The sequence below is a fragment of the Oncorhynchus keta genome, unplaced genomic scaffold (genome assembly GCF_023373465.1).
Source record: "Oncorhynchus keta strain PuntledgeMale-10-30-2019 unplaced genomic scaffold, Oket_V2 Un_contig_244_pilon_pilon, whole genome shotgun sequence".
NCBI lineage: Eukaryota > Metazoa > Chordata > Actinopteri > Salmoniformes > Salmonidae > Oncorhynchus > Oncorhynchus keta.
This window is the reverse complement of record NW_026283942.1, coordinates 29,854-57,153: the sequence shown is the minus strand read 5'-3', so window position 1 is coordinate 57,153 and position 27,300 is coordinate 29,854. Positions and strand designations below refer to the sequence as shown.

Genomic DNA, 27,300 nt, shown 5'->3' with positions numbered 1-27,300 from the left:
GAAATAGAGTAAAAGGAGCAGGTTTCTGGCCACGATAGCATAGTTTCAAGGCATAGTGTACAGACAAAGGTAAGGTAGGATGTGAGTACATTGTAGGTAAACCTAGGCATTGAGTAATGAAGAAAGAGATAAAGTCTCTAGAGATGTTTATACCAGGTGATGTCATCGCATATGTAGGAGGTGGAACAACATGGTTGGTTAAGGCATATTGAGCAGGGCTAGAGGCTCTACAGTGAAATAAGACAGTAATCACTAACCAGGACAGTAATGGACAAGGCATATTGATATTAGAGAGAGGCATGCTTAGCCAAGTGAACATATTGGTCCAGTGAGTGGTTGGGCTGGCTGGGGAAACAGCGATTCAGACAGTTAGCAGGCCGATGCTAACAAGCTAACAGTTAGTAGGCTGGGGCTAAACAAGCTAGCAGGTAGTAGACCGGGGCAAGCTAGCAGTTAGCAGGCCGGGTTAGCAAGCAAGCAGTTAGCATGGGCTAGCAGTTACAGACCAGGCAGGTAAGCTAGCAGTTAGCAGGCCGGGCCCGGCAGCTAGCAGTTAATAGACCGGGGCAAGCTAGCAGTTAGCAGGCCGGGTTAGCAAGCAGTTAGAAGACCGGGAAGGCGAGCTAGCAGTTAGCCGACTGGGTCAGGCGAGCTAGCAGTTAGCCAACTGCACCAGCTTCATGACTCCCAGCGTCATTGTTACAACATTTTGGAAGTGTACATCCTATATCTAGGAGATATAAGACATGTTGGGAGAGTCAGGAGGGTGCAATAATGAAGGACTCGTTGCGCTATCAACGCTGCAGGGGTAATATTCACTTCGCCATGTTCCGGGATGAAGTCGAACACCCTGACTTTCAGTGCGACAATTGCCTGCTCGCGGAGGGCTACAGAGAAGAAGTCGCTACGCTGGGCATACAAATAGCTGATTTGCACAGACTACTGGGAAAGCCAAGACTTGCAATTTTCTCATTTTCCTCCACTCCGAGGGCCTTGCATCACAATGGAATGATGGGAATATCGCCTTCAGGCAGATTTTCTTTGGTTGACTGGCCACTGCTCAGAAGTGATTGCTCACCGACAAAAAAATGGAGTCGGCGGGATGATCCTCTCCTGGACGTGGCTGGCCAGACAGGGAGACACGTCGCTGTTCATCGTGGAAGTTGAGACGGGATTCATGAATGAGCTGCCAACATCGAAGAGCTTCGCAGCTCTGGAGCCTGATGTTCCAGCACCATCTTTTCATGGAGTGCCGGAGGTTCCTTCCATATTGGCCAACATTATGATGGCATCGCCGGGGTCTAAGGTGGGTTCTGCTTCACTGGGGTCTGCGGTTCTTGGTCAACTAAATTTATTTGAGAACAATGTTAACATTACATGTAAGTCCGTTTTTACCATCTCCTCTTTGGTCACTGTGAGAGTTCAACATGTTGTATCTGAAAGTGGTGACATGCCTAATGGTGCTAACTGGAGAAATGTCATTGCTATTCCTACTTTGTTTAATTTTCCTAATTGCTATAATCCAATCTTTCCTGTTGTTCTGAAATCTCAAAGTAATCTGATTTATATTGAAACTCTAAAACTTTACATTCAGAAAAGGTTTAATCATTTTAAAATCTTAATATTCATAGTTTATTACCTAAAACGGATAATGTCAAGATCTGGGCCTCTCAGGCAGACCCTTTATTTGATCTGAAACCTGGTTAACTGATAAAACTCTGGACTCTGAGGTTGTGGTGTTGCTATTTACACAACTAATCTTCTTTCTGTGTCTCTGTTAAAGGCTACATCCAATCCTATACAAATTAAAGTGTTGGGTTTATGTCTTCAATTGAGTTCAAACTCAAAAATAAGAGTTAAAGGAATCTATCCTTCCCCCTCTACCAAGAAATGTGTACTAGAACTCACTGATTTAATTGCCATTTTTACAACCCCAGAGGTGTTGATCATTGGAGAGTTTAATCTTGCATGGGGAAAGCAGGATGCTCACTATTTAAATAATTTTTGCACTAATTTAAATTTGACCCAGCTGATTACAAATCCCACTTCTTCTAACTTAAAGGGCCCTATGGAATTGCCTTTTATTCACAAATAGTGGGGTATTTGTGTCACATTTACTCAAGCTCCCCCTCTCCGGCGCTCGAAGTCGCCAATTGTCTAATCATTACGCACACCTGTCACTATCATTACATTCACCTGGACTCCATCACCTTCCTGATTACCACCCCTTTATCTGTCATTCCCCTTGGTTCTTTCCTCAGGCTTTATTGACTCTGTTTCATGTCTCTATGCTTTACGTGTTTCTTGGTTATGTTCTATTTATTATTACATTTACACTCCCTGTACTTGTTTCCCGACTCCCAGCGTACACGTTACAGAATAACTTCCTAGGGGAAAAAACAGGAAGTATTGTTTTTTACTGGTGACGTCAGGTACAAGTGGCACTGCCGAAGCAACTGAGGAGGCCTCAGCTGGCTCGTCAAGCTTCTATGACTCAGATAGCTAGACAGGTTCTCAAGCCACGGATGGCTCGTCATGCTCCCCATGCCTCAGCTGGCTTGTCAGGGCCTCCCGGGTGGCGCAGTGGTTAAGGGCGCTGTACAGCAGTGCCAGCTGTGCCACCAGAGACTCTGGGTTCGCACCCAGGCTCTGTCGTAACCGGCCGTGACCGGGAGGTCCGTAGGGCAACGCACAATTGGCCTAGTGTCATCCGGATTAGGGAGGGCTTAGCCGGTAGGGATATCCTTGTCTCATTGCGCACCAGCGACTCCTGTGGCGGGCCGGGCGCAGTGCGCGCTAAACCAAGGTTGCCAGGTTTCCTCCGACACATTGGTGCTGCTGGCTTCCGGGTTGGATGTGCGCTGTGTTAAGAAGCAGTGCGGCTTGGTTGGGTTGTGTATCGGAGGACACATCACTTTCAACATTCGTCTCTCCCGAGCCCGTATGGGAGTTGTAGCGATGAGACAAGCTAGTAGCTACTAAACAATTGGATACCACGAAATTGGGGAGAAAAATGGGTAAAAATAAAATAAATAAATGTCATTCTCCCATCCCGTGCCTCAGCGGCTAATCAGGCTCCCATCCCGCGCCTCAGCCGGCTCGTCAGGCTCCCATCCCGCGCGTCGGCCGGCTCATCAGGCCTCGGTTGGCTCGACAGGTTCTCAAGCCTCAGGTGGCTTGTCAGGCTCCCATTCTGCACCTCAGCCGGGTCTTCAGGCTCCCATCCCGCACCTCAGCCGGCTCTACGGTTCCCGAGCCTCAGCCGGCTCTTACAGGTTCCAGCAGATGTGACCGGCCCGCCTCTGGGCTTCGGGACCGTCCCTGGGCGGCTGGAGCCGTCATATGGCGGCTGGGGCCGCACATCAGAGAGGGGGTACTGTCATGTTTACCCCTGGTCCCCCTCTCTGGCGATCGATGTTGCCAGTTGTCTCAACATTACGAACACCTGTCACCATCGTTACGTGCACCTGCGCCTCATGACACTCACCTTGATTATATCACCTTCCTGATTACCTCCCCTATATCTGTCACTCCCCTTGGTTCTCTCCTCAGGGCGTTATTTCATGCGTTATTACTGTTTCATCTCTGGACGCTTTTCGTGTTTCTTGTTTTGTTCTATTTATTACATTTTCACTCCCTGTACTTGCTTCCCAACGTACACATTACAATTTGCTTTGGATAATAGTGACCACTTTCCTATTGTATGTGTCAAGGATAGATTTAGATCCAAACCTTGTTTTTATCAACAAGGAATTTTAAAAATGACAATGAACAGGCCTTTTTTGAGGCATCTATTTTGGGGACTTTGATTGTATTGCATCTATTCCTGACCCAGAGTTGGCTCTGAACCACTTCTCAAATGTTTTCAATTGTATTCTAGATAAACATGCTCCCTTTACAAACGGAGAATTCAAAATAGGTCTTGCCCTTGGTTCAGTCCAGAGCTATCTGAAGTTTTACACATCCTGCCTGGAAGTCATACATTTCAAGAGTGTGCAAAGCTGTCATCAAGGCAAAGGGTGGCTATTTGAAGAATCTCAAATATTAAATATATTTTGATTTGTTTAACACTTTTTTGGTTAGTACATGATTCCATATCTGTTATTTAATAGTTTTTATGTCTTCACTATTATTCTACAATGTTGAAAATAGTTAAAATAAAGAAAACCTTTGAATGAGTATGTGTTCTAAAAATGTTGACCGGTAGTGTACACCCTGTTTATGGTTTCAGAATTATCTTAGTGACAGAACTCCAGCTATCTTGACAGACGGGATTCAATCTGCATTTCTTGAGATTCAAAAAGGTGTTCCTCAGGGTTCGATTGTGGGTCCATTATTGTTCACTCTGTAAATTAATGACATAGGAAACACTGTTAATACTTGTAACATTCATCTCTATGCAAATGACACAGTTTTGTAATCTTGTACATGATTTTGATTCACTTATAGATATTAAATTAGTGTTACTTACAAGTAAAACCAAGCTCATTCAGGTTTTCTAGGTTATGAAATGTTGACCCTGAGGACCTGCATATTTGCGCAAACTTAGATATAAGTACCTTGGTGTCTGGATTGATGACAAATTGTCCTTTGTAACTGACTATGAAGCGAAACAGCCCATGCAAAACAAACAGATATTTAAACAGTCAGATTTTGATGGGGATTGTTGTATTATGTTAATTGATTGATGTGTGACACTAAGGGGATTTTATTATCAACACTGCATGTGAATACTAAAATGCAATCAGTATAATTTATGCAGATCATGTTTTTGTTGTTCAGCCTAGATGAAGAAAGGACTCTTACTCCAAACAGATTACAAATCAGTGCTGCATTCTTTCCTCTCTTGGCCACGGTAGTCTATGTTTGTGTAATCTATTTCTCTGTATAACATTTTTGGTCTATTTCTTCCTCCTCTCTCACCTGTCTTTGTCTGTCTCCATCCCCTTTTTCCCTCCCTGCTTCTTTTGCCCTCTCCATCCCTCTCCGCTCCCTATCTTTCTGCCCCTATTTCCCTCTGTCTCACTCTGCTTCCTCCACCCCTCTCTCTCTCTCTCTCTCTCTCTCTCTCTCTCTCTCTCTCTCTCTCTCTCTCTCTCTCTCTCTGTCCCCCTCTCTCCCCTCTCTCTTTCTCTCCCCTCGTCAGGTCCAGAGTACCAGGATGTGGAGGTGCACCTGTTGAGGGAGAAGACTGGGTTTGGCTTCCGCATCCTGGGGGGAGACGAGGCCGTGCAGGCTGTGAGTCCGGACGCCCGTGACAAGGCTCGTATGGGACGGGCTGGACAACACACACACACACCATATAATGCATACCTAACACACCATAATACAACCAAACTTAACAACATGTAATACACACCTCACACAAGCACATATATCCTCATTTAACACACCTGCTGCCTGCTGCTGCCTACACACTTAATAGCATACACACCGAACAACATATAATGCCAACCTAACATCATAAAATACACACCTAACACCATAGTAACCACATACACTATAACACACACTTAACGTAATTTTACACACAATATAATCAAATTAAACCTGACAACTTGATAGAGGAATTCTAAATTCCTTTGTTTTATTGCCAAAACCAATTCGCACTCGTTTCTAATTCATTAATGAGGTGTAAGTTCATTAATTATGCATGAAGTAGATCGAGACCAGTCTTAAAAGCCAGGTAAGAGCGTTTAATTGCAGAGAGTACTAACTACATACACAGATTTCCACATGTTATAAACTCAAAATGACATCATCAGTTTCCCACGATAGCCCCGTTTTTTGTTTAGGTCCGGAGATGCTTTCTACTCCCCTCATAAACCAGACATTCCAATCTGTCTAAAAGATATACTTTTCTCCCACCAATGGAACATAATCCAAACATTCTTATCTTGTCTGAAAATCTATATCTTTCTCTCCCCATTAAACTTCCCAAGAGGCACAGACAATTAATTTGTTCTGCTTACATTTTCAGTAACAGCTTAACCAAGAACTCATAATAGTATTAGAATAAATGGTTCTAATCAATAATGTATACATAATTAATCATTTCAAATATAATTTCCTCTATCACAACTGTATAATCACGCTCTCTCTAGCTGACGTAAGTAAGACCGTTAAACAGGTGATAACCTTTTAATGTTAATTCACAAGGCCGCAGAGCCAAACGTATTACCAGGACGTGAACACAGAGCATGTGCTAGCAAGTGTCTTCACTAATATTTTCAACCTCTTCTTGACCAAGTCTGTAATATCTACATGTTTCAAGCAGACTACCATAGTCCCTGTACCCAATAACGCCATGGTAATCTTTAAAAATTACTATCGCCTCGTAGCACTCCTGTAGGAATGAAATGCTTTGAAAGGCTGGCCATGGCTCACATTGACACTCAAATTCGCATAAAGCCCCATCTGATCCCCAGATGACGCAATCTGTATTGCACTCCACACTGGCCTTCCCCACCTAGACAAGAGGGACATGCTGTTTATTGACTACAACTCAGCGTTCAACACCATAGTGCCCTCCAAGCTCATCAATAAACTATGGACCCTGGGACTGATCACCTGCCTCGGCAACTGGATTCTGGATTTCCTGACGGGCCACCCCCAGGTGGTGAGGATAGGCAACATCACATTCGCTACGCTGACCCTCAACGCGGGGGGCCCTTCCGTGTGCTTGCTTAATCCCCTCCTGTACTCCCTGGTCACCCATGACGGCATGGCCACACACGACCCCAACACCATTATTAAGTTTGCTACCATTATTAAGTTTGCCACACAACAGTGGTAAGCCTGTTCACTGACAACTATGAGACTGTCTACAGGGAGGAGGTCAAAGACCTGGCAGAACAACAACCGCTCCCTGAACGTCAGCAAGACAAGTTCCTTGGTGTCCACATCACCAACAAACTATCATGGTCCAAACACACAAAGACAGTCGAGAAGGGGACATGACAACACCTTTTCACCTTCAGGAGACTGAAAAGATTTGTCATGGGTCCCACAGATCCTCAAAACGTTCTACAGCTTTTCCATCGAGAGCATCCTGACTGGTTGCATTACGCCTGGTATGGCAACTGCTCGGCATCTGACCGTAAAGTGCTACAGAGGGTAGTTTGTACGGCCCAGTACATCACTGGGGCCAAGCTTCCTGCCATTCAAGACCTATATACCAGGCAGTGTCAGAGGAAGGCCCAAACAATTGTCAAAGACTCCAGCCACCCTATTCATAGACTGTGTTCTCTGCTACCACAAAGCAAAGTCTGGAACCAAAAGGACTCTGAACAACTTCTACCCCCAGGCCATAAGACTGCTAAATAGTTCGTTAAATGGCTACCTGGACAATCTGCCTTGAACCTTTTTGCACAAACTTTTTTGACTCCTCACATTCACTGCTGCTACTGTTTATTATCTACAACTTTATTCCTAGTAATATGTACACATCACCCTCAATTACCTCAAACCCCTGCACATTGACTCAATACTGGTACATTGTGTAAACAGCCAAGTTATACTCATTGTGTATTTATTATTACGTGTTTTACTTTTCTATATTTTCTTTCTGTCCGCACTGTTGGGAAGGTCCCATAAGTAAGTATTTCGCTGTTAGTCTACACCTGTTGTTTATGAAGCATGTGACAAACACAATTCGATTTGATTTAAAAGGTCCACATTATGTAACTTTTTGTACTACTCAACTGATTTCAGATAGAAATGCGAGTTAACGATCTGTCATTGTCATTGAATGCAAGTCTGATAAGCGGTAGATCCATTCTAAACATCCTCTTACTGTCAACTGCGTTTACTTTCAGAAAAATATATGTAAATATTTGTATGACCATAAGATTCAACAACTGAGACATAAACTGAACAAGTTCCACAGACATGTGACTAACAGAATGGAATAATGTGTCCCTGAACAAATCATAAGTAATAGTCAGTATCTGGTGTGGCCACCAGCTGCATTAAGTACTGCAGTGCATCTCCTCCTCATGAACTGCACCAGATTTGCCAGTTCTTGCTGTGATATGTTACCCCACTCTTCCAGCAAGGCACCTGCAAGTTCCTGGACATTTATGGGGGGAATGGCCCTGGCCCTGGCCCTCACCCTCCGATCCAACAGGTCCCAGATGTGCTCACTGGGATTGAGATCAGGGCTCTTCGCTGGCCATGGCAGAACACTGACATTCCTGTCTTGCAGGAAATCATGCACAGAATGAGCAGTATGGCTGGTGGCATTGTCATGCTGGAGGGTCATGTCAGGATCCAATGATGCTGTGACACACCGCCCCAGATCATGACGGACTCTCCACCTCCAAATTGTTCCTGCTCCAGAGTACAGGCCTCGGTGTAATGCTCATTCCTTCGATGATAAACTCAAATCTGACCATCACCCCTGGTGAGAGAAAACTGTAACTCGTCAGTGAAGAGCACCACAGTGACCAGTTGGTTTGTGCCCACAGGCGACGTTGTTTCCGGTTATGTCTGGTGAGGACCAGCCTTACAACAGGCCTACAAGCCCTCAGTCCGGCCTCTCTCAGCCTATTGCAAACAGTCTGAGCACTGATGGAGGGATTGTGTGTTCCTGGTGTAACTCGGGCAGTTGTTGTTGCCATCCTGTCACAGTACTGTACAGGTGTTGTTATACGTGGTCTGCCACTGCGAGGACGATCAGCTGTCCGTCCTGTCTCCCTGTAGCACTGTCTTAGGCGTCTCACAGTATGGACATTGCAATTTATTGCCTCGGGCCACATCTGCAGTCCTTATGCCTCCTTGCAGCATGCCTAAGGCACATTCACGCAGATGAGCAGGGACCCTGGGCATCTTTCTTTTGGTGTTTTTCAGTAGAAAGGCCTCTGTAGTGTCCTAAGTTCCACAGGTGCATGTTCATTAATTAATTCAGTAATTAATGAATAAACAGAAAATTCCAAATGGTCTACTACATAATGGACTATTACTTGGAACTGGAGCATTCGCCTTGTTGTATTCTAGAACAACCCTCAGTGTGAGACATACAGTGCATTTGGAAAGCATTTAGACCCATTGACTTTTTTCACATTTTGTTACGTTACAATTAATTAACGAATTAATACAACATGGCGAATGCTCCAGTTCCAAGTAATAGTCCATTATGTAGTAGACCATTTGGAATGTTCTGTTAATTGATGCTTACACAACACCTCTCCAAAAGGGGAGATAAACCCTTCACCATGTTGTTAGAACACTTGCAGTATCTCAGAAAAGACTACACTAAATACAGCTACCCCTCCCCTTGGCCGGTCCTAAACCTTCAATGTTTACAGATCTGTGAGTTGGAAGATTTAGCAGTACACTGTGGTAAATGCACTGAGTATACCAAACATTAGGAACACTTTCCTAATATTGAGTTTCACCCCCCCATCCCTCAGAACAGTCTCAATTTGTTGTGTCATTGACCTTACAAGGTGTTGAAAAATTCCACAGGGATGCTGGCCCATGTTGACTCCAATTCTTCCCACAGTTGTGTCCAGTTGGCTGGGTGGTGGACCATTCTTGATTCACATGGGAAACTGTTGAGTGTGAAAAACCCAGCAGCATTGCAGTTCTTGACACAAACTGTTGCACCTGGCACCTACTACCATACCCCATTCAAAGGCACTTAAATCGTTTGTCTTTCCCATTCACCCTCTGAATGGGACATGCGCAATCCATGTCTCAATTGTCTGAAGGTGTTAAAATCCTTCTTTAACATGTCCCCTTCCCTTCATTCACACTGATTGAAGTGGATTTAACAAGTGACATAAATAAAGGATGGTGTAGCTTTCACCTGGATTCACCTGGTCAGTCTATGTCATGGAAATAGCAGGCGTTATAAATGTTTTGTTATATATATATATACATATATATATATGCTGCTAATATAGATTGTCGTTGAACAGATTGTGATCGGGGCGATCATAGAGAACACTCCTGCAGAACGCGACGGACGACTTCGACCCGGGGACGAGCTCATCTCCGTGGATAAGATGGTGGTTGCTGGGAAACCACACAGATACGTGATCGACCTGATGCACGCCGCCGCTCGCAATGGCCAGGTCAGCCTGGCGGTCCGGAGGAGAGTCCACTTCCCCAGTGAGTAGTGTACACTACAGAGTAGAAACTAATCACCATTATAATGTATTGTACAGTACTATACACTATACACACCTTACACACTATACAACGGCCAGGTCAGTCTGATGGTCCAGAAGAGAATCTATTTCCCTGGTGAGTAGTGTACACTACAGAGGGAGGGGCAAAGAAAACACACTCTCTCTTTCTCTCCCCCTATGCTGCCTTCTGTAGGTGAGGTGTTAGGGGTGAATGGCCGTAGCCCTGGCTCCGTGTCCACGCAGCACAGCTCCCCGCACAGCGACGACGCCTCAGCTTCCTGTCCCGTCACCCCCGACAACGTCCCGCCGCCCTCTGTCACCTCCCCCCTGGAGGGTGCCGTCCCCCTGCAAACCAATGATGTCATCATCCACCGCAAAGAGAACGAAGGCTTTGGCTTCGTTATCATCAGCTCGTTGAACCGACCGGAGAACGCTGCCATCATCAGTGAGTCTGACATTCTTTCTCACACACCAAAGAAATAGAATTACTCGAGAAAAACTACTAAAGTGATTATACCGTGCATTTGAAAAGTATTCAGACCACTTGTCTTTTCAACACTTTATTACGTTACAGCCTTATTCTAAAATTGATTAAATCGTTTTTTCCTCCTCATCAATCTTCACACAATGCTCCATAATGTCTGTTTTTTCGTGCTAATTTATTACAAATAAATAAATAAAAATGTCACATTTACATAAGTATTAAGACGCTTTACTCAATATTGTTGAAGCACCTTTGGCAGAGATTACATCCTTGAGTCTTCGTGGGAATAACGCTACAAACTTGACAGACTTGTATTTAGGGAGTTTCTCCCATACTTCTCTGCAGATCCTCTAAAGCTCTGTCAGGTTGGATGGGGACCTTCGGTGCACAGTTATTTTTAGGTCTCTCCAGAGATGCTAGATCGAGTTCAAGTCCGGGCTCTGGCTGGGACACTCCAGGACGTTCAGAGACCTGTCCCGAATCCACTCCTGCGTTGTCTTGGCTGTGTGCTTAGGGTTGTTGTCCTGTTGGAAGGTGAACCTTCACCCCGGTCTGAGGTCCTGAGTGCTCTGGAACAGGTTTTTATCAAGGATCTCTTTGTACTTTTCTCAGTTAATTTTTCTCTCTTAACCTCTCTAGGGTACGTGGGATGCTAGCGTCCCATCTGGCCAACATCCAGTGATGTTGCAGAGTGCCAAATTCAATTACAGAAATGCTCATTGCAAAAATTCAGAAAACAAAACATATTTTACATAGGTTTAAAGATTAACTTCTTGTTAAACCAACCACAGTGTCATATTTATTAAATGCTTTTCGGCGAAAGCATACCTAGCCCAGAACATAGCCCAGTTGACAAATTATTACAAACGGTAACCAGCCAAGCAGAAGCATTACAAAACTCAGAAATAGAGATACAAATTAATGATCTTCCAATTTCACCTTTCTCTGTCCTCGGTCTCTCTCTTGTCTCTGTCCTCGGTCTCTCTCCTGATCTTCTCTTGTCTCTCTCCTCCTCCCCTGACAGTATGAGCTAATAAACACTGAGACTGGACTTGTGGTCCTTCTGTAGCTCAGTTGGTAAGACATTCATTTTCGACCCCGGGACCACCCATCAATAAATGACTTCCTTTTAAAAGTTCTATATATTATATATTATAAATGTTCCTTTTGTTCTCTTTACATCCAAAAACCTCAGTTTTGCTAGTGCGTTTTCTTCAGTAATCCACAGGATCCAACTCAGTCAAAACAAGCAGACAAAAAAACCAACTTGTGTCCGTAAAGTTCATTGAAACATGTCAAACGATGTTTATATTCAAACTTCAGGTTGTTTTTTAGCCTAAATGATCTATAATATTTCAACCGGACAATAACGTTGTCAATATAAAAGGTAAACAAGAAATGCACATGCGCCTGAAAAAGCTCTTCGACACGTTAGGGTCCACTCGTTCAGACTGGTCTTACTCCCTAATTATAAGAATACAAGCCTGAAACGATTTCTAAAGACTGTTGACATCTAGTGGAAAGCATAGGAACTGCAAATGGCGTCCTAAGTCAATGGATACTGGAAACAGGATGCAGGATGCAGGGTCTAAATACTTATGTCAATAAGGTGTTTCTGTTGTTGTTTTTTTATACCTTTTATGCATTTCTGAAAACCTGTTTTCACTCTGTCATGATGGGGTATTGTGTGTAGATTGCTGAGGGAAAATGTAATTTCATACGTTTTAGAATAAGGCTGTAACGTAACAAAATGTGGGAAAAGTCAATTGGCCTGAATCCTTTCCGAATGCACTGTATGTCTCACTCTGAGTGTTGTTCTAGAATAGAACAAGGCAGATGCTCCAATTCCAAGTAATAATCCATTATGTTGACTCCAATGCTTCCCACAGTTGTGTCCAGTTGACTGTCCTTTGAGCGGTAGACCATTCTTGATTCACAAGGGAAACTGTTGCAGCAGCATTGCAGTTCTTGACACGAGCCTGGCACCTACTACCATACCCCATTCAAAGGCACTTAAATATTTTATCTTTCCCATTCAACCCCTATTATAAGATGGCGCCGGAGCAGAAGGCAGACATTTTACGTACCTCCAACCGATTGTGTTGTTTTGTTCGTTTATCTGCGCTGTTTGTAACTTATTTTGGACTATTTTTGTACATAATTTTGCCGCTACCATCTCTTATGACCGAAAATAACTTCTAGACTTCCGGACTGCGATTACTCACCCACAGACTAGCAGAATCGTTTTTCTTCATTCACGACTCTGACGAGCCCGAGGCGGAGGACATACGGCTCCCTCTGGAAAGGGCCCTGACCCCAGTGATCTGCGTGAAGAGGAGGTGGAGAAAGAGAGGCAGGAGAGCGGTCTGCCTTCTGAGAAGTCGGAGGCAATAGAATAAACCCCCACTTCCGTCAAGCAAACATGCAATCTTTGGACAATAAAATGGACGAGATACTTGGAAGATTAAACTACCATCGGGACATTAAAAACTCTAACACCAGCGGTTGCTGCTTCACGGAGTCGTGGCTGAACGACAACAATATCAACATACAGTTGGCTGGTTATACGATGTACCGGCAGGAGAGAACAGCAGCGTCTGTTAAGACAAGGGGCAGAGATCTATGTATTTTTGTAAACAACCGCTGGTGTACGATATCTAAAGAAGTCTTTAGCTATTGCTCGCCTGAGGTAGAGTTTCTCATGATAAGCTGCAAACCACACTACCTACCGAGAGAGTTTTCATCTATATTCTTTGTAGCTGTTTACATACCACCACAGTCAGAGCCTTGCACTAAGAAAGCATTGAATGAGCTGTATTCTGCCATAAGCAAACAAGAAAGCTCTCACCCAGAGGCAGCACTCCTAGTAGCTTGGGACTTTAACCTGCAGGGAAACTTAAACCAGTTTTACCAAATATCTATCAGCATGTTAAATGTGCAACCAGAGGGAAAAGAACTCTGACCACCTATACTCCACACACAGAGATTCAAACAAAGCTCTCCCTCACCCTCCATTTGGCAAATCTGACCATAATACCATGGAAGCACCAGTGACTAGATTAATAAAAAAGTGGTCAGATGAAGCAGATGCTAAGCCTGTTTTGCTAGCACAGACTGGAATTCCTCCAATGGCATTGAGGAGGACACCACATCTGTCATTGGCTTCATCAACATCGATGACGTCATCCCCACAGTGACTGTACGCACATACCCCAACCAGAAGCCATGCATCCGCACTGAGCTAAAGGCTAGAGCAGCCGCTTTCAAGGAGCGGGAGTCTAACCCGGAAGCTTATAAGAAATCCCGCTATGTCCTCCGACGAACCATCAAACAGGCAATGTGTCAATACAGGACTAAGATCGAGTCATACTACACTGGCTCTGACACTCATCAGATGTGGCAGGGACTGCAAACCATTACAGACTACAAAGGGAAGCACAGCCGAGAGCTGCCCAGTGACACAAGCCTACCAGACGAGCTAAATAACTTCTATGCTCGCTTCGAGACAAATAACACTGAAACATACATGAGAGCACCAGCTGTTCCAGAAGACTGTGTGATCACGCTCTTCGCAGCCGATGTGAGTAAGTGTGTCAACATTCACAAGGCCGCAGGGCTAGACAGATTACCAGGATGTGTATTGTGAGCATGCGCTGACCAACTGGCATGTGTCCTTCACTGATATTTTCAACCTCTCCCTATCCGAGTGTGTAAAATCAACATGTTTTAAGCATACCACCATAGTCCCTGTGCCAAGAACACTAAGTTAACCTGCCTAATTTACTACTGACCCGTAGAACTCTCAAAGCACTTTATGGCTACAGATGTAAGGTTGGTCATGGCTCACATCAAGACTATTTTCCCAGAAACCCTAGACCCACTACAATTTGCATACCAGCCCAACAGATCCACAGATGATGCAATCTCTATTGCACTCCACACTGCCCTTTCCCACCTGGACAAAAGGAACACCTATATGAGAATGCTATTCATTGACTACAGCTCAGTGTTCAACACCATAGTACCCTCAAAGCTCCTCACTACTCTAAGGACCCTGTGACTAAACACCTCCCTCTGCAACTGGATCCTGGACTTCCGAACGGGCCTCCACCAGTTGGTAAGGGTAGGGAACAACACATCCGCCACGCTAATCCTCAATATAGGGGCCCCTCAGGGGTGCGTGCTAAGTCCCCTCCTGTACTCCCTTTTCAGTCATGACTGCACGGCCAGGAACGACTCCAACAACATCGTTCAGTTTGCCGATGACACAACAGTGGTAGGCCTGATCACCAACAACGACGAGACCTATAGGGAGGAGGTCAGAGACCTGGCCATGTGGTGCCAGGACAACAACCTCTCCCTCAACGTGATCAAGACAAAGGAGATGATTGTGGACTACAGGAAAAAGAGGACCGAGCACTCCCCCATTCTCATCAACAGGGCTGTATTGGAGCATGTTGAGAGTATCAAGTTATTTGGTGTCCACATCACCAACAAACTAACTTGGTCCAAGCACAACAAGACAGTTGTGAAGACGGCACGACAAAACCTATTCCCACTCAGGAGGCTGATAAGTTTGGCATGGGTCCTCAAAAATGTTCTACAGCTGCAACATCAAGAGCATTGCATCACTGGTTGCATCATTGTCTGGTATGGCAACTGCTCGGCCTCCGATCACAAGGCACTACAGAGGGTAGTGCGTATGGTACAGCACATCACTCAAGATTCCTGCCATCCAGGACCTCTATACCAGGCAGTGTCAGAGGAAGGCCCTTAAAATTGTTAGACTCCAGCCACCCTGTCATAGACTGTTCTCTCTGCTATCGTACATCAAGCATTACCGGAGTACCAAGTCTAGCTCCAAGAGGCTTCTGAACAGCTTCTACCCCCAAGCCATAAGACTCCTGAAGATCTAATCAAATGGCTACCCAGGGTATTTGCATTGCCCCCCTCCCCTTTTACACCGCTGCTACTCTCTGTTGTTTTCATCTATGCATAGTCCCTTTAATAACTCTACCTACAGTACATATTACCTCAACTAACCGGTGCCCCCGCACATTGACTCTGTACCGGTACCCCCCTGTATATAGTCTCGCTATTGTTATTTTACTGCTGCTCTTTAATGACTTATTACTTTTTTTTCTTTTTTTCCCCTTTTTTTTAACTGCACTGTTGGTTATGGGCTCATAAGTAAGCATTTCAATGTCTACACCTGTTGTATTCAGAGCAAGTGACTAATAACATTTGATTTGATTCCTCTGTAGTATGCTCCCACAATGGTTTGCTGAGTCACACACAAGACAGAGTTTCTTCAGTTTCCCAGAAGGATCAAACATTTTCTTGTGTGTGCACTTCTCAAAAAACACTTGATAGCAGATTACAAAGTTGAAAACATTACTACTTCTTTTCTTCTTCTGTCCAGCACTTGACAACCCTCATATTCTTCCTTTTTCTAACATTTCAACCATTGCTTCTACCACCCTACTAGCTGTGCCCCATAAGATCGGTCGTATCATCAAGAGCAGCCCGGCAGACCGCTGCGGGAGCCTGAAGATTGGTGACCGGATCCTGGCTGTCAATGGGCAGTCCATCATCAGCATGCCCCACGCTGACATTGTCAAGCTCATCAAAGATGCCGGTCTCACTGTCACCCTTCACATCATACCAGAGGAAGGTGAGTGATAGTGAATTCGAGAGAGAGTATGAGAGAGAGAGCGAGAAAGAGAGTGCGAGAGAGAGTGTGAGAGACTGTGTGTGAGAAAGAGTGAGAGAGAGTGTGTGAGAGAGAGAGAGAGAGAGAGTGTGAGAGAGAGAGAGAGAGAGAGAGAGAGAGAGAGAGAGAGAGAGAGAGAGAGAGAGAGAGAGAGAGAGAGAGAGAGAGAGAGAGAGAGAGAGAGAGAGAGAGAGAGAGAGAGAGAGAGAGAGAGAGAGAGAGGTTTCCCATGAGACAGGGAGAGGTCACGATCAGATGAGCTCCTGCATTTTTCAGCATTTTCTTTAAAAAATATAGATTGGGAGTTAGATAAACTTGTTTTTTTGTCAGGAACACATACTGGATTCTACCCTCTACAACATAACCCCCACTTCAAATCAAAATGTAAAACCTACAACCAGATTTTGGACGGAATTACGGAATCACCTGGAAGGTTCACAACTACCAAGATTTATTTATCTATACAGCAAATTCTCTGGAAAACAACAGAAACCTGAAAACACCATCCAACCTGGAATTGAGTGAGTAATGTTTAGTCTGAAACTATATTTTATCTCCAAAAGCCAAGAAGAAAAATACACAACATTACTTTATAAGGACTGAATTCTAGCATAATTCTGGCACGCTTGATACAGCTTCAACTAGCACTGACGTGTCAAGTGAGAGGTGTCAAAGCCCATTAGCCCAACAATGGCAGGAGAGTCACACAGTCTACCCCAACCAAATGGAGAGGCCTTAGAAGCTCCATCCCGCTGTTCAGAGGTAATTAAAATACAGTGCCCTTTGCATGTAAAGAATGATAAGGCAAGAAAAGATTACAAAATGAAGCTCCTTATGGAAAATCAAGAGACAATTTTTGCTGACTATTACAAAAATGGGAACATCAGCAACCCTAGCTTCCACACAAACCATCCCCTGGCATGGCACAGTGCTATATTAGCACACTACCCCTTTGTTAAGAGAGGGGGGGGTTAATGAGGGGTGGAAACTCAGAATACTTGATAACGAGGACTCTGAGTCAAGTAATATAAATATCTATAAGTCCGGAACAGTAATGGTACAGACAGTTTCAGCTGGACTTTCACCTAATCAAAGAATTAGCCCAGCAGGAGAAGCTCTCCCTTGATAAAGATACCCCCACACCGAGCGGGTCTGACCAGACCTCTTCATTATGTAACCCCACAGACGAGCAACCCCCAGCGGAGAGTCAACCTCCCAGCACAGATTACCACTCCCTCATTGAAATGAAGGACCAATTCACCCAGCTGGAGATAAGACAGGTGGAGCTGGAACAGCAGGTGATTACACTTCAGTCAGCACAGACCCAGACAACAGTCCAGCACAACAACAGCCCCTTAACCAGACCCGGAGAGCTGGAGGTGGACAGAGACATATCTGCACTTTGGACAGTGGTGAGACAAATACAACAGGAGAAAGAGGAGCAGAACAGAGCATTAGAGGAGAGGATCAGACTGCTGGTGGAGGAGATGTTGAGGGGGATGGAGGAGAGGGTGAGGGGGATGGAGGAGAAGTTGAGGGGGACGGCGTGTGACAGAGAACAACCCACTAGAGAGGTGGCCACCCCCACAGAGAAGCCAGCAGAACAGCCCACCTCAGCACCCAACAAAAGTCTCGACACCACAGCAGAACAGTCCACACCAGACCCTGACCATAGAGTCGACACCACAGCAGAACAGTCCACACCAGACCCTGACCATAGAGTCGACATCACAGCAGAACAGACAAATGAAGAACCCCAAGCCCAGAGGCTCTCACCCCCTCTGAGCACCCCCCCTGTCAGCCACCCTGATAGCCCTTCTGACAACCCCCCCACACCCACTGAGGACAAACACAAGACACAGATTGTGCTACTTATGGACTCAAATGGGAAATATATAGAAGAAAAAAACATTTTCCCAAACACAGTGTGTCTAAACTCTGGTGTCCAAACACCCAGCGCGCCCTCGACCTTCTGTCTGAGGCCAAACTAGGCTCACCCAGCCACATAATAATATACACAGGCACAAACGACATGAGAGCACAGCAGGAAAGAGTGGCCACAGCACTGAAGGGAGTGATTGAAAATGCTTCTTCTACTTTCCCCAACGCACAAGTGGTTATCTCCACCCTGCTACCACGAAAAGACTTCCACCCTACCACAATACAGCAGGTAAATGCAAGTATTTCCCGTGACTGTGCCTCAAAACCAAACGTTTTCCTGGCCCACCACTCCACCCTGGACTTGAACAGCCTCTATGACCAGGTCCACCTCTACAAGGCAGCAGTGCCCACCTTTGCCCGAAATCTAAAGGACATCGCTCTCAAACGTATCCAACACTTCTCACAGGAGCAACAGATCAATAGATACCCCACCCAGACCAGCGAGACACCCTCCCAGATCTGCAGGACCCCCCCCTGGACCTACACATAGAGGACCCACGCCAAGAGGAATTACATCCAGACCACAGTACACCCAGACACATCCACACCCCCACCCCAACCAATCAACACTCCCCCACATCAACCATGCCCACACCCCATTTAGGCCCCCTCAGATCAGACCTATGCCACTCCTGCCCACCCCATGCACCCCACCCCCGCAAAGAGGGCCTCAACATGGAAGCCACACATATGCCCAGGTAGTGAGCGGGCAAACAGTCCCAACCCCCACTCTCACACCCGCCCAAGCCAATGGCATGTACCAGATGCTCAGCAGGCTCTGCTCACACTTACTGGCCTGAGGCCAAACCACGACCAACAACATTGGACACTCTATGGAACAAAAAGCCTTCACTATATTATCCTGGAATATGCAAGGCCTGAGGTCATCTGCCTTTGGCCTAAAGAGCAGAAACCCGGACTTCACCAAAGAAATCGGTAATACAGACATTGTCATCCTGCAAGAAACCTGGTATAGAGGAGACGGACCCACTGGTTGCCCTCTAGGTTACAGAGAGCTGGTAGTCCCATCCACCAAACTACCAGGTGTGAAACAGGGAAGGGACTCAGGGGGTATGCTAATTTGGTATAGAGCAGACCTAACTCACTCCATTAAATTAATCAAAACAGGAACATTCTACATTTGGCTAGAAATTCAAAAGGAAATTATCCTAACAGAGAAAAATGTCCTCCTGTGTGCTACCTATATCCCCCCACTAGAATCCCCATATTTTAATGAAGACAGCTTCTCCATCCTGGAGGGGGAAATCAATCATTTCCAGGCCTAGGGAAATGTACTAGTCTGTGGCGACCTAAATGCCAGAACCGGACAAGAACCTGACACCCTCAGCACACAGGGGGACAAACACCTGCCTGGAGGTGACAGCATTCCCTCCCATATATGCCCCCCTAGGCACAACTATGACAACATAACCAACAAAAACAGGTCACAACTCCTGCAGCTCTGTCGCACGCTGGGTATGTACATAGTCAACGGTAGGCTTCGAGGGGACTCCTATGGTAGGTACACCTATAGCTCATCTCTTGGCAGTAGTAGTGTAGACTACTTTATCACTGACCTCAACCCAGAGTCTCTCAGAGCGTTCACAGTCAGCCCACTGACACCCCTATCAGACCACAGCAAAATCACAGTCTACTTAAACAGAGCAATACTCAATCATGAGGCATCAAAGCCAAAGGAACTGAGTAACATTAAGAAATGCTATAGATGGAAGGAATGCAGTTTGGAAACCTACCAAAAAACAATTAGGCAACAACAAATTCAATCCCTTTTAGACAATTTCCTGGGTAAAACGCTCCACTGTAATAGTGAAGGTGTAGACTTGGCAGTAGAAAATCTTAACAGTATATTTGACCTCTCAGCTTCCCTATCAAATCTAAAAATCTCAAATAGAAAACCGAAGAAAATTAACAATAATGACAAATGGTTTGATGAAGAATGCAAAAATCTAAGAAAGAAATTGAGAAACCTGTCCAACCAAAAACATAGAGACCCGGAAAACCTGAGTCTACGCCTTCACTATGGTGAATCACTAAAACAATACAGAAATACACTACGGAAAAGAAGGAACAGCATGTCAGAAATCAGCTCAATGCAATTGAAGAATCCATAGACTCTAACCACTTCTGGGAAAATTGGAAAACACTAAACAAACAACAACACAAAGAATTATCTATCCAAAATGGAGATGTATGGGTAAACCACTTCTCCAATCTTTTTGGCTCTATAACAAAGAATAAAGAGCAAAAACATATACATGATCAAATACAGATCTTAGAATCAACTATTAAAGACTACCAGAACCCACTGGATTCTCCAATTACATTGAATGAGTTACAGGACAAAATAAAAACCCTCCAACCCAAAAAGGCCTGTGGTGTTGATGGTATCCTCAATGAAATGATCAAATATACAGACAACAAATTCCAATTGGCTATACTAAAACTCTTTAACATCATACTTAGCTCTGGCATCTTCCCCAATATTTGGAACCAAGGACTGATCACCCCAATCCACAAAAGTGGAGACAAATTTGACCCCAATAACTACCGTGGAATATGTGTCAACAGTAACCTTGGGAAAATCCTCTGCATTATTATTAATAGCAGACTCATACATTTCCTCAATGAAAACAATGTACTGAGCAAATGTCAAATTGGCTTTTTACCAAATTACCGTACAACAGACCATGTATTCACCCTGCACACCCTAATTGACAACCAAACAAACCAAAACAAAGGCAAAGTCTTCTCATGCTTTGTTGATTTCAAAAAAGCCTTTGACTCAATCTGGCATGAGGGTCTGCTATACAAATTGATGGAAAGTGGTGTTGGGGGTAAAACATACGACATTATAAAATCCATGTACACAAACAACAAGTGTGCGATTACAATTGGCAAAAAACACACACATTTCTTCACACAGGGTCGTGGGGTTAGACAGGGATGCAGCTTAAGCCCCACCCTCTTCAACATATATATCAACGAATTGGCGCGGGCACTAGAAAAGTCTGCAGCACCCGGCCTCCCCCTGCTAGAATCCGAAGTCAAATGTCTGCTGTTTGCTGATGATCTGGTGCTTCTGTCACCAACCAAGGAGGGCCTACAGCAGCACCTAGATCTTATGCACAGATTCTGTCAGACCTGGGCCCTGACAGTAAATCTCAGTAAGACCAAAATAATGGTGTTCCAAAAAAGGTCCAGTCACCAGGACCACAAATACAAATTCCATCTAGACACTGTTGCCCTAGAGCACACAAAAAACTATACATACCTTGGCCTAAACATCAGCGCCACAGGTAACTTCCACAAAGCTGTGAACGATCTGAGAGACAAGGCAAGAAGGACATTCTATGCCATCAAAAGAAACATAAATTTCAACATACCAATTAGGATTTGGCTAAAAATACTTGAATCAGTAATAGGTGAGGTCTGGGGTCCGCTCACCAACCAAGACTTCACAAAATGGGACAAACACCAAATTGAGACTCTGCACGCAGAATTCTGCAAAAATATCCTCCGTGTACAAGGTAGAACACCAAATAATGCATGCAGAGCAGAATTAGGCCGATATCCACTAATGATCAAAATCCAGAAAAGAGCCGTTAAATTCTATAACCACCTAAAAGGAAGCGATTCACAAACCTTCCATAACAAAGCCATCACCTACAGAGAGATGAACCTGGAGAAGAGTCCCCTAAGCAAGCTGGTCCCGGGGCTCTGTTCACAAACACACCCTACAGAGCCCCAGGACAACAGCACAATTAGACCCAACCAAATCATGAGAAAACAAAAAGATAATTACTTCACACATTGGAAAGAATTAACAAAAAAACAGAGCAAACTAGAATGCTATTTGGCCCTACACAGAGAGTACACAGCGGCAGAATACCTGACCACTGTGACTGACCCAAAATTAAGGAAAGCTTTGACTATGTACAGACTCAGTGAGCATAGCCTTGCTATTGAGAAAGGCCCGCCGTAGGCAGACATGGCTCTCAAGAGAAGACAGGCTATGTGCTCACTGCCCACAAAATGAGGTGGAAACTGAGCTGCACTTCCTAACCTCCTGCCCAATGTATGACCATATTAGAGAGACATATTTCCCTCAGATTACACAGATCCACAAAGAATTCGAAAACAAATCCAATTTTGAAAAACTCCCATATCGACTGGGTGAAATTCCACAGTGTGCCATCACAGCAGCAAGATTTGTGACCTGTTGCCACGAGAAAAGGGCAACCAGTGAAGAACAAACACCATTGTAAATACAACCCATATTTATGCTTATTTATTTTATCTTGTGTCCTTTAACCATTTGTACATTGTTAAAACACTGTACATATAATATGACATTGGTAATGTCTTTACTGTTTTGAAACTTCTGTATGTGTAATGTTTACTGTACATTTTTGTTGTTTTTCACTTTATATATTCACTTTGTATGTTGTCTACCTCACTTGCTTTGGCAATGTTAACACATGTTTCCCATGCCAATAAAGCCCTTGAATTGAATTGAATTGAATTGAGTGAGAGAGTATGAGAGATACAGTGTGAAAGAGAGAGAGAATTGTGGGGTCTCTAGATGCTCCATAGACTGTTGCTGTTTTTTTTTCAATTACAGGGCCTTACACCGAATCTAACTCCTTAATGCTGAGTGCAAAGCAAAGATGTATTGTGTCCCGTTTTTACAGTCTTTGTTTATTTTTTGTTTTTTTATAAAGGTTTGGTCACCATTGAGACCTGGGTTTCATTTGCAAGGGAGCCCTGTAAACATGAACATACAATAAATCATATCAATACAATAAATACATTTATCAAGATGAATCAAAACAAACACAACTCTCACATATGACCTCCCTTAAACGCCATCTAAACTTTCCAATGGAGACCAGCGAGTCTAATTTCAAGGTGGCCTGAAGGCTGTTTCAAGAGCTGGGGGCATACAAACTAAAAGCACTCCAGTCAGAGATAGTAGTCAACCAATCCAGATTAAGATCACCCAAAATTCCTAATTCAGATTTAGCATAGTTAGATAGATAGCAAGTCAGACCATTGGCTAAGAGCACATGTTGAGGCAGAGAGAGGGTGATAAATTCCCACTAGCGTAAATGGGGCATTATTACCAAGCCCACAATTAGGACTAGACATTCAAATTGCTTAGAGACAGATGTATTTTTTGTATTTATACAGGTTTTTACTCTCTTTTACTCTCTCTTTTTCAAGAGAGACCTGGTCCAACAGCAGCAGGGGGAACAAAGTTTCAGACAAAACAAATTACATACACTAACACATCATTGAACAAAACTATGGACACACATACAGTACAACTATTATATATTTTGTAAAGAAACATGAATTTCACTCAAAAACAGCTGGGGAGTGAACATTTAATTAACCACGGTCATGGAACAGGACAAGGCAGCATCTGGACAGAATATAGGAGGGGCAATCAACATAGTGATGGAGTCCAGGTTTGTCCAATGGAGCGCAGGTGCATGTAACGATGGTGACAGGTGTGCCTAATGATAGGCAGTCTGGCGCCAGAGAGGGAGAGCGGGAGCAGGCGTGACAGTACCCCCCTAAGGGCGCCACCCACCATCCCACCGAGGCATGGGCGCTGGACAAGCCATCTGGGGGTGTAGAGGCCTGACGAACCGGCAGAGGCGTTGGAGCCTGGTGAGCCGTGTGGGAGCCTAACGATCCGGCTGAGGCGTGGAAGCATGATGGCCGGCTGAAGCATGACGTGGGTGTGGGTGCCTGCCGAGCCCACCGAGGCAAGACGACCTCTCAAGCCAGCTAAGGGTTGTAAAGCCTGATGAGCTAGCTGAAGCACCCCCGGTTCCCTCTGCGATAGCACCCAGACCCGACGTCACCAACCGAAACTCCCAAATGTTTATTTTAGGGTTGTCAGCATTCTGTGATGATCTACGCCAGGGATGAGAAGCAGGTACAGGGAGAGAACATTTAATTAACCATAGACATGGAACAGGACAGGACAGTGTCTGGACAGGAACACACTATGAAATTAATGCTGACACAGGGATCTAACCAAATAAACAGATATAGGAGGGGCAATCAACATAGTGATGGAGTCCAGGTGGGTCCAATGAAGCACAGGTGTGTGTAACAATGGTGACAGGTGTGCGTAATGATAGGCAGTCTGTCGCCCTCGAGCGCCAGAGAGGAAGAGTGAGAGCAGGTGTGACAATACCAGTGTTTAAGCCTATGCAAGGTCAATGATGACCAGCCAATGGCGCTGTAGAAATCACAATGTGTTAGATGTTTTTGACAGATACAGAAACATTTAAGTTGTTTATAAATATGGTGACACCACCACCTCTGCCAACTCTGTCAGATCTTAAATCATTATAACCAGTCAGAGACACATCAGTATCCAGCACAGTCTTATTTAGCACGCTTCAGATATAACCAGAATCTCTAATTCAAGCATACTATGCCAGTTGGTAACCCCCTATTTGAAAATACCATTTGGCTAGCTTGAATTTGTATAAATACAAGATTGTCCAGAACTTTACCATTGTGAATTTCCTTTGAGTGAGGACGTGGATTAACGTGGGTTAACTGCAGTATGATGATAATGCTATTAATTTATGGTTGGGATTACCTGTGCGGAACACAGGATGTTGAAAAGTTGCCTTGAGAAATGCGGGGACAGGGTCCAGGAACCAAGATGATTTGGATGGACCCCATCTTCTCTTTAGAGCATTTTCTGTTTCCAAAAGGTGTCAAAGTAATCCACAAAAGTAACTCCAACAGAACTACAGACTCCTAGACAGTCGTGTAGCGCCAGCAACCTACTGAATATTTCACTGCCACGACTCAGTGATAGCACTGGTCCTGAAATAATTGGATGCTTGTTGGATTCTTTCAGAGTTCCAATCAGTTCTTTAAAATCCTTCTCAGCGTAAAACAGTAGGACACAGCCTAGTAATGTGCTGTACCCAAGACCCAGGATAGCTCAAGGTTTCTACCCCGGGAGCCGAGATGTTTCTCAGTATAGAGCTGCTGGTGATAATGGCTGGTGGAATTGCAGGAGCTTCGGCAGTTTTTCTGCATCCCGCCGGCCGCAAAATCCATTATGGCTGACAAACGCTTAACCAACAGTGCAGTTCAAGAAGAGCGAAGAAAATATTTACCAATTAAACTAAAGTAAAAAACTAAAGTAAAAAATAATAAAAAGTAACACATTAAACAATAACAATAATGAGGCTATATACAGAGGGTACCGGTACCGAGTCAATGTACGGTTTAGTTGAGGTAACTTGTACATGTAGGTAGGGGTGAAGTGACTATACATAGATAATAAACAGTGAGTAGCAGCAGTGTACAACACAATTGGGGGGGGTCAATGTAAATAGTCCGGTGGCCATTTGATTAATTGTTCTTATGGATTGGGGGTAGAAGCTGTTAAGGCGTCTTTGGTCCTAGACTTGGCGCTCCGGTACCGCTTGCCGTGCGGTAGCAGAGAAAACAGTCTATGACTAGGGTGATTTGGAGTCTCTGACAATTTATGGGGCTTCCTCTGACCTGCCTATTATATAGGTCCTGGAAGGCAGTAAGCTTGGCCCCAGTTATGTACTGGGCCATACGCACTACCCTCTGTAGCGCCTTACGGTCAGATGCTGAGGAGTTGCCATACCAGGCGATGATGCAACTGGTCAAGATGCTCTCGATGGTGCAGCTGCATAACTTTTTGAGGATCTGGGGACCCATGCCAAATCTTTTCAGTCTCCTGAGGGGGAAAATGTGTTGTCGTGCCCTCTTCATGGCTTTCTTGGTGTGTCTCGACCATGATGGTTCGTTGGTGATGTGGACACCAAGGAACTTGAAACTCTCGACCCGCTCTACTACAGCCCTGTCGATGTTAATGGGGGCCTGTTCGGGCCTGCCTTTTCCTGTAGTCCACGATCAGCTCCTTTGTCTTGCTCACATTAGGGAGACGTTGTTGTCCTCGCACCACACTGCCAGGTCTCTGACCTCCTCCCTATAGGCTGTCTCATTGTTTTCGGGGACCAGGCCTACCACTGTTGTGTCGTCAGCAAACTTAATGATTGTTGGAGTCGTGTTTGACCACTTGTGGGTGACCACAAGGAGTGGAATAGGAGATGGTAATACCTGGTTAATACCAGGTGATGTTGTTCAGTTTACAAGTGAGTTGTTAATGCCTAGAGTTTTGAAACGTGCCCTTTTGATTATGCTTTGACATTTTTGTGCTAAGAGTTATTTGAGTCAATCTACCAAAATGGTGGCTTTCCTGTCCTGGCCTTATTCACAAGGAAACCACTTGAAAGTGTGAGATAATGACACAATTTTATCAATTGAAATGTTTTATTATTAATAAACATATGTAAGACAGTTATATTGAGAAACATGTTTTATATATATTGTAGAGCACAGTCAATACCATGTAATTGGCTTGTCCCTCAGGTCAGGAGTCATGGTTTAGTGACAGATTTTGAGTTTTAAAATATATTTTTCTCCCTCTTTAAGTGTCATAATACAAAGGAAAGTATTATATTTTTTTGTGGACTACTTACAAGTAATAGCTGTCCCTCAATTTCATGTCACTGGTGTTAAAATGTATAAAAAACGACCACTTTGAAAAAATACAACATCCTTGCCAAATTCTTCCTGGTTTAAAGGTTAATTGCAAATATTCTACAGACAGCGCAGGGATGCTGACCCACACCGCAGAGCAGTCTACCTTAAACAAAAACACCAGACTTACTTAAAGGATTTAGAGAGTCAAAAAAGAAATAGAGTGAAGGATCTCAGATAAAGAGAAAAAAGACAAGAGCGTAGGAAATGGCGGGTCAGACAGGCGAAACACAGAGAGATTGAGAGCAGGAATGACAGTGTTGACCCACCAATCCACTCCAGACAGTGAACCCAGTACTGCAAGGTCAGAATTAAGACAATGTGTCTGTAGGAAGACGTATGTACTCTGTATCTACAGAGTTACTTAAAGGGATATTATAAAATGA

At 44.4% G+C, this 27,300-nt stretch overlaps 1 protein-coding gene across 1 annotated transcript in view; it reads left to right on the top strand.

The window, feature by feature from the left end:
- The window catches only part of LOC118373220 (membrane-associated guanylate kinase, WW and PDZ domain-containing protein 2-like), a 132,105-nt gene that overhangs the window by 93,524 nt on the left and 11,281 nt on the right, over window positions 1–27,300 (top strand). The window contains exons 8-11 of the mRNA XM_052505639.1: window positions 5,147–5,238; window positions 9,924–10,116; window positions 10,330–10,581; window positions 16,109–16,294. Coding sequence (XP_052361599.1) covers window positions 5,147–5,238; window positions 9,924–10,116; window positions 10,330–10,581; window positions 16,109–16,294 — 723 coding nt within the window. The remainder of the gene's footprint in view (window positions 1–5,146; window positions 5,239–9,923; window positions 10,117–10,329; window positions 10,582–16,108; window positions 16,295–27,300) is intronic.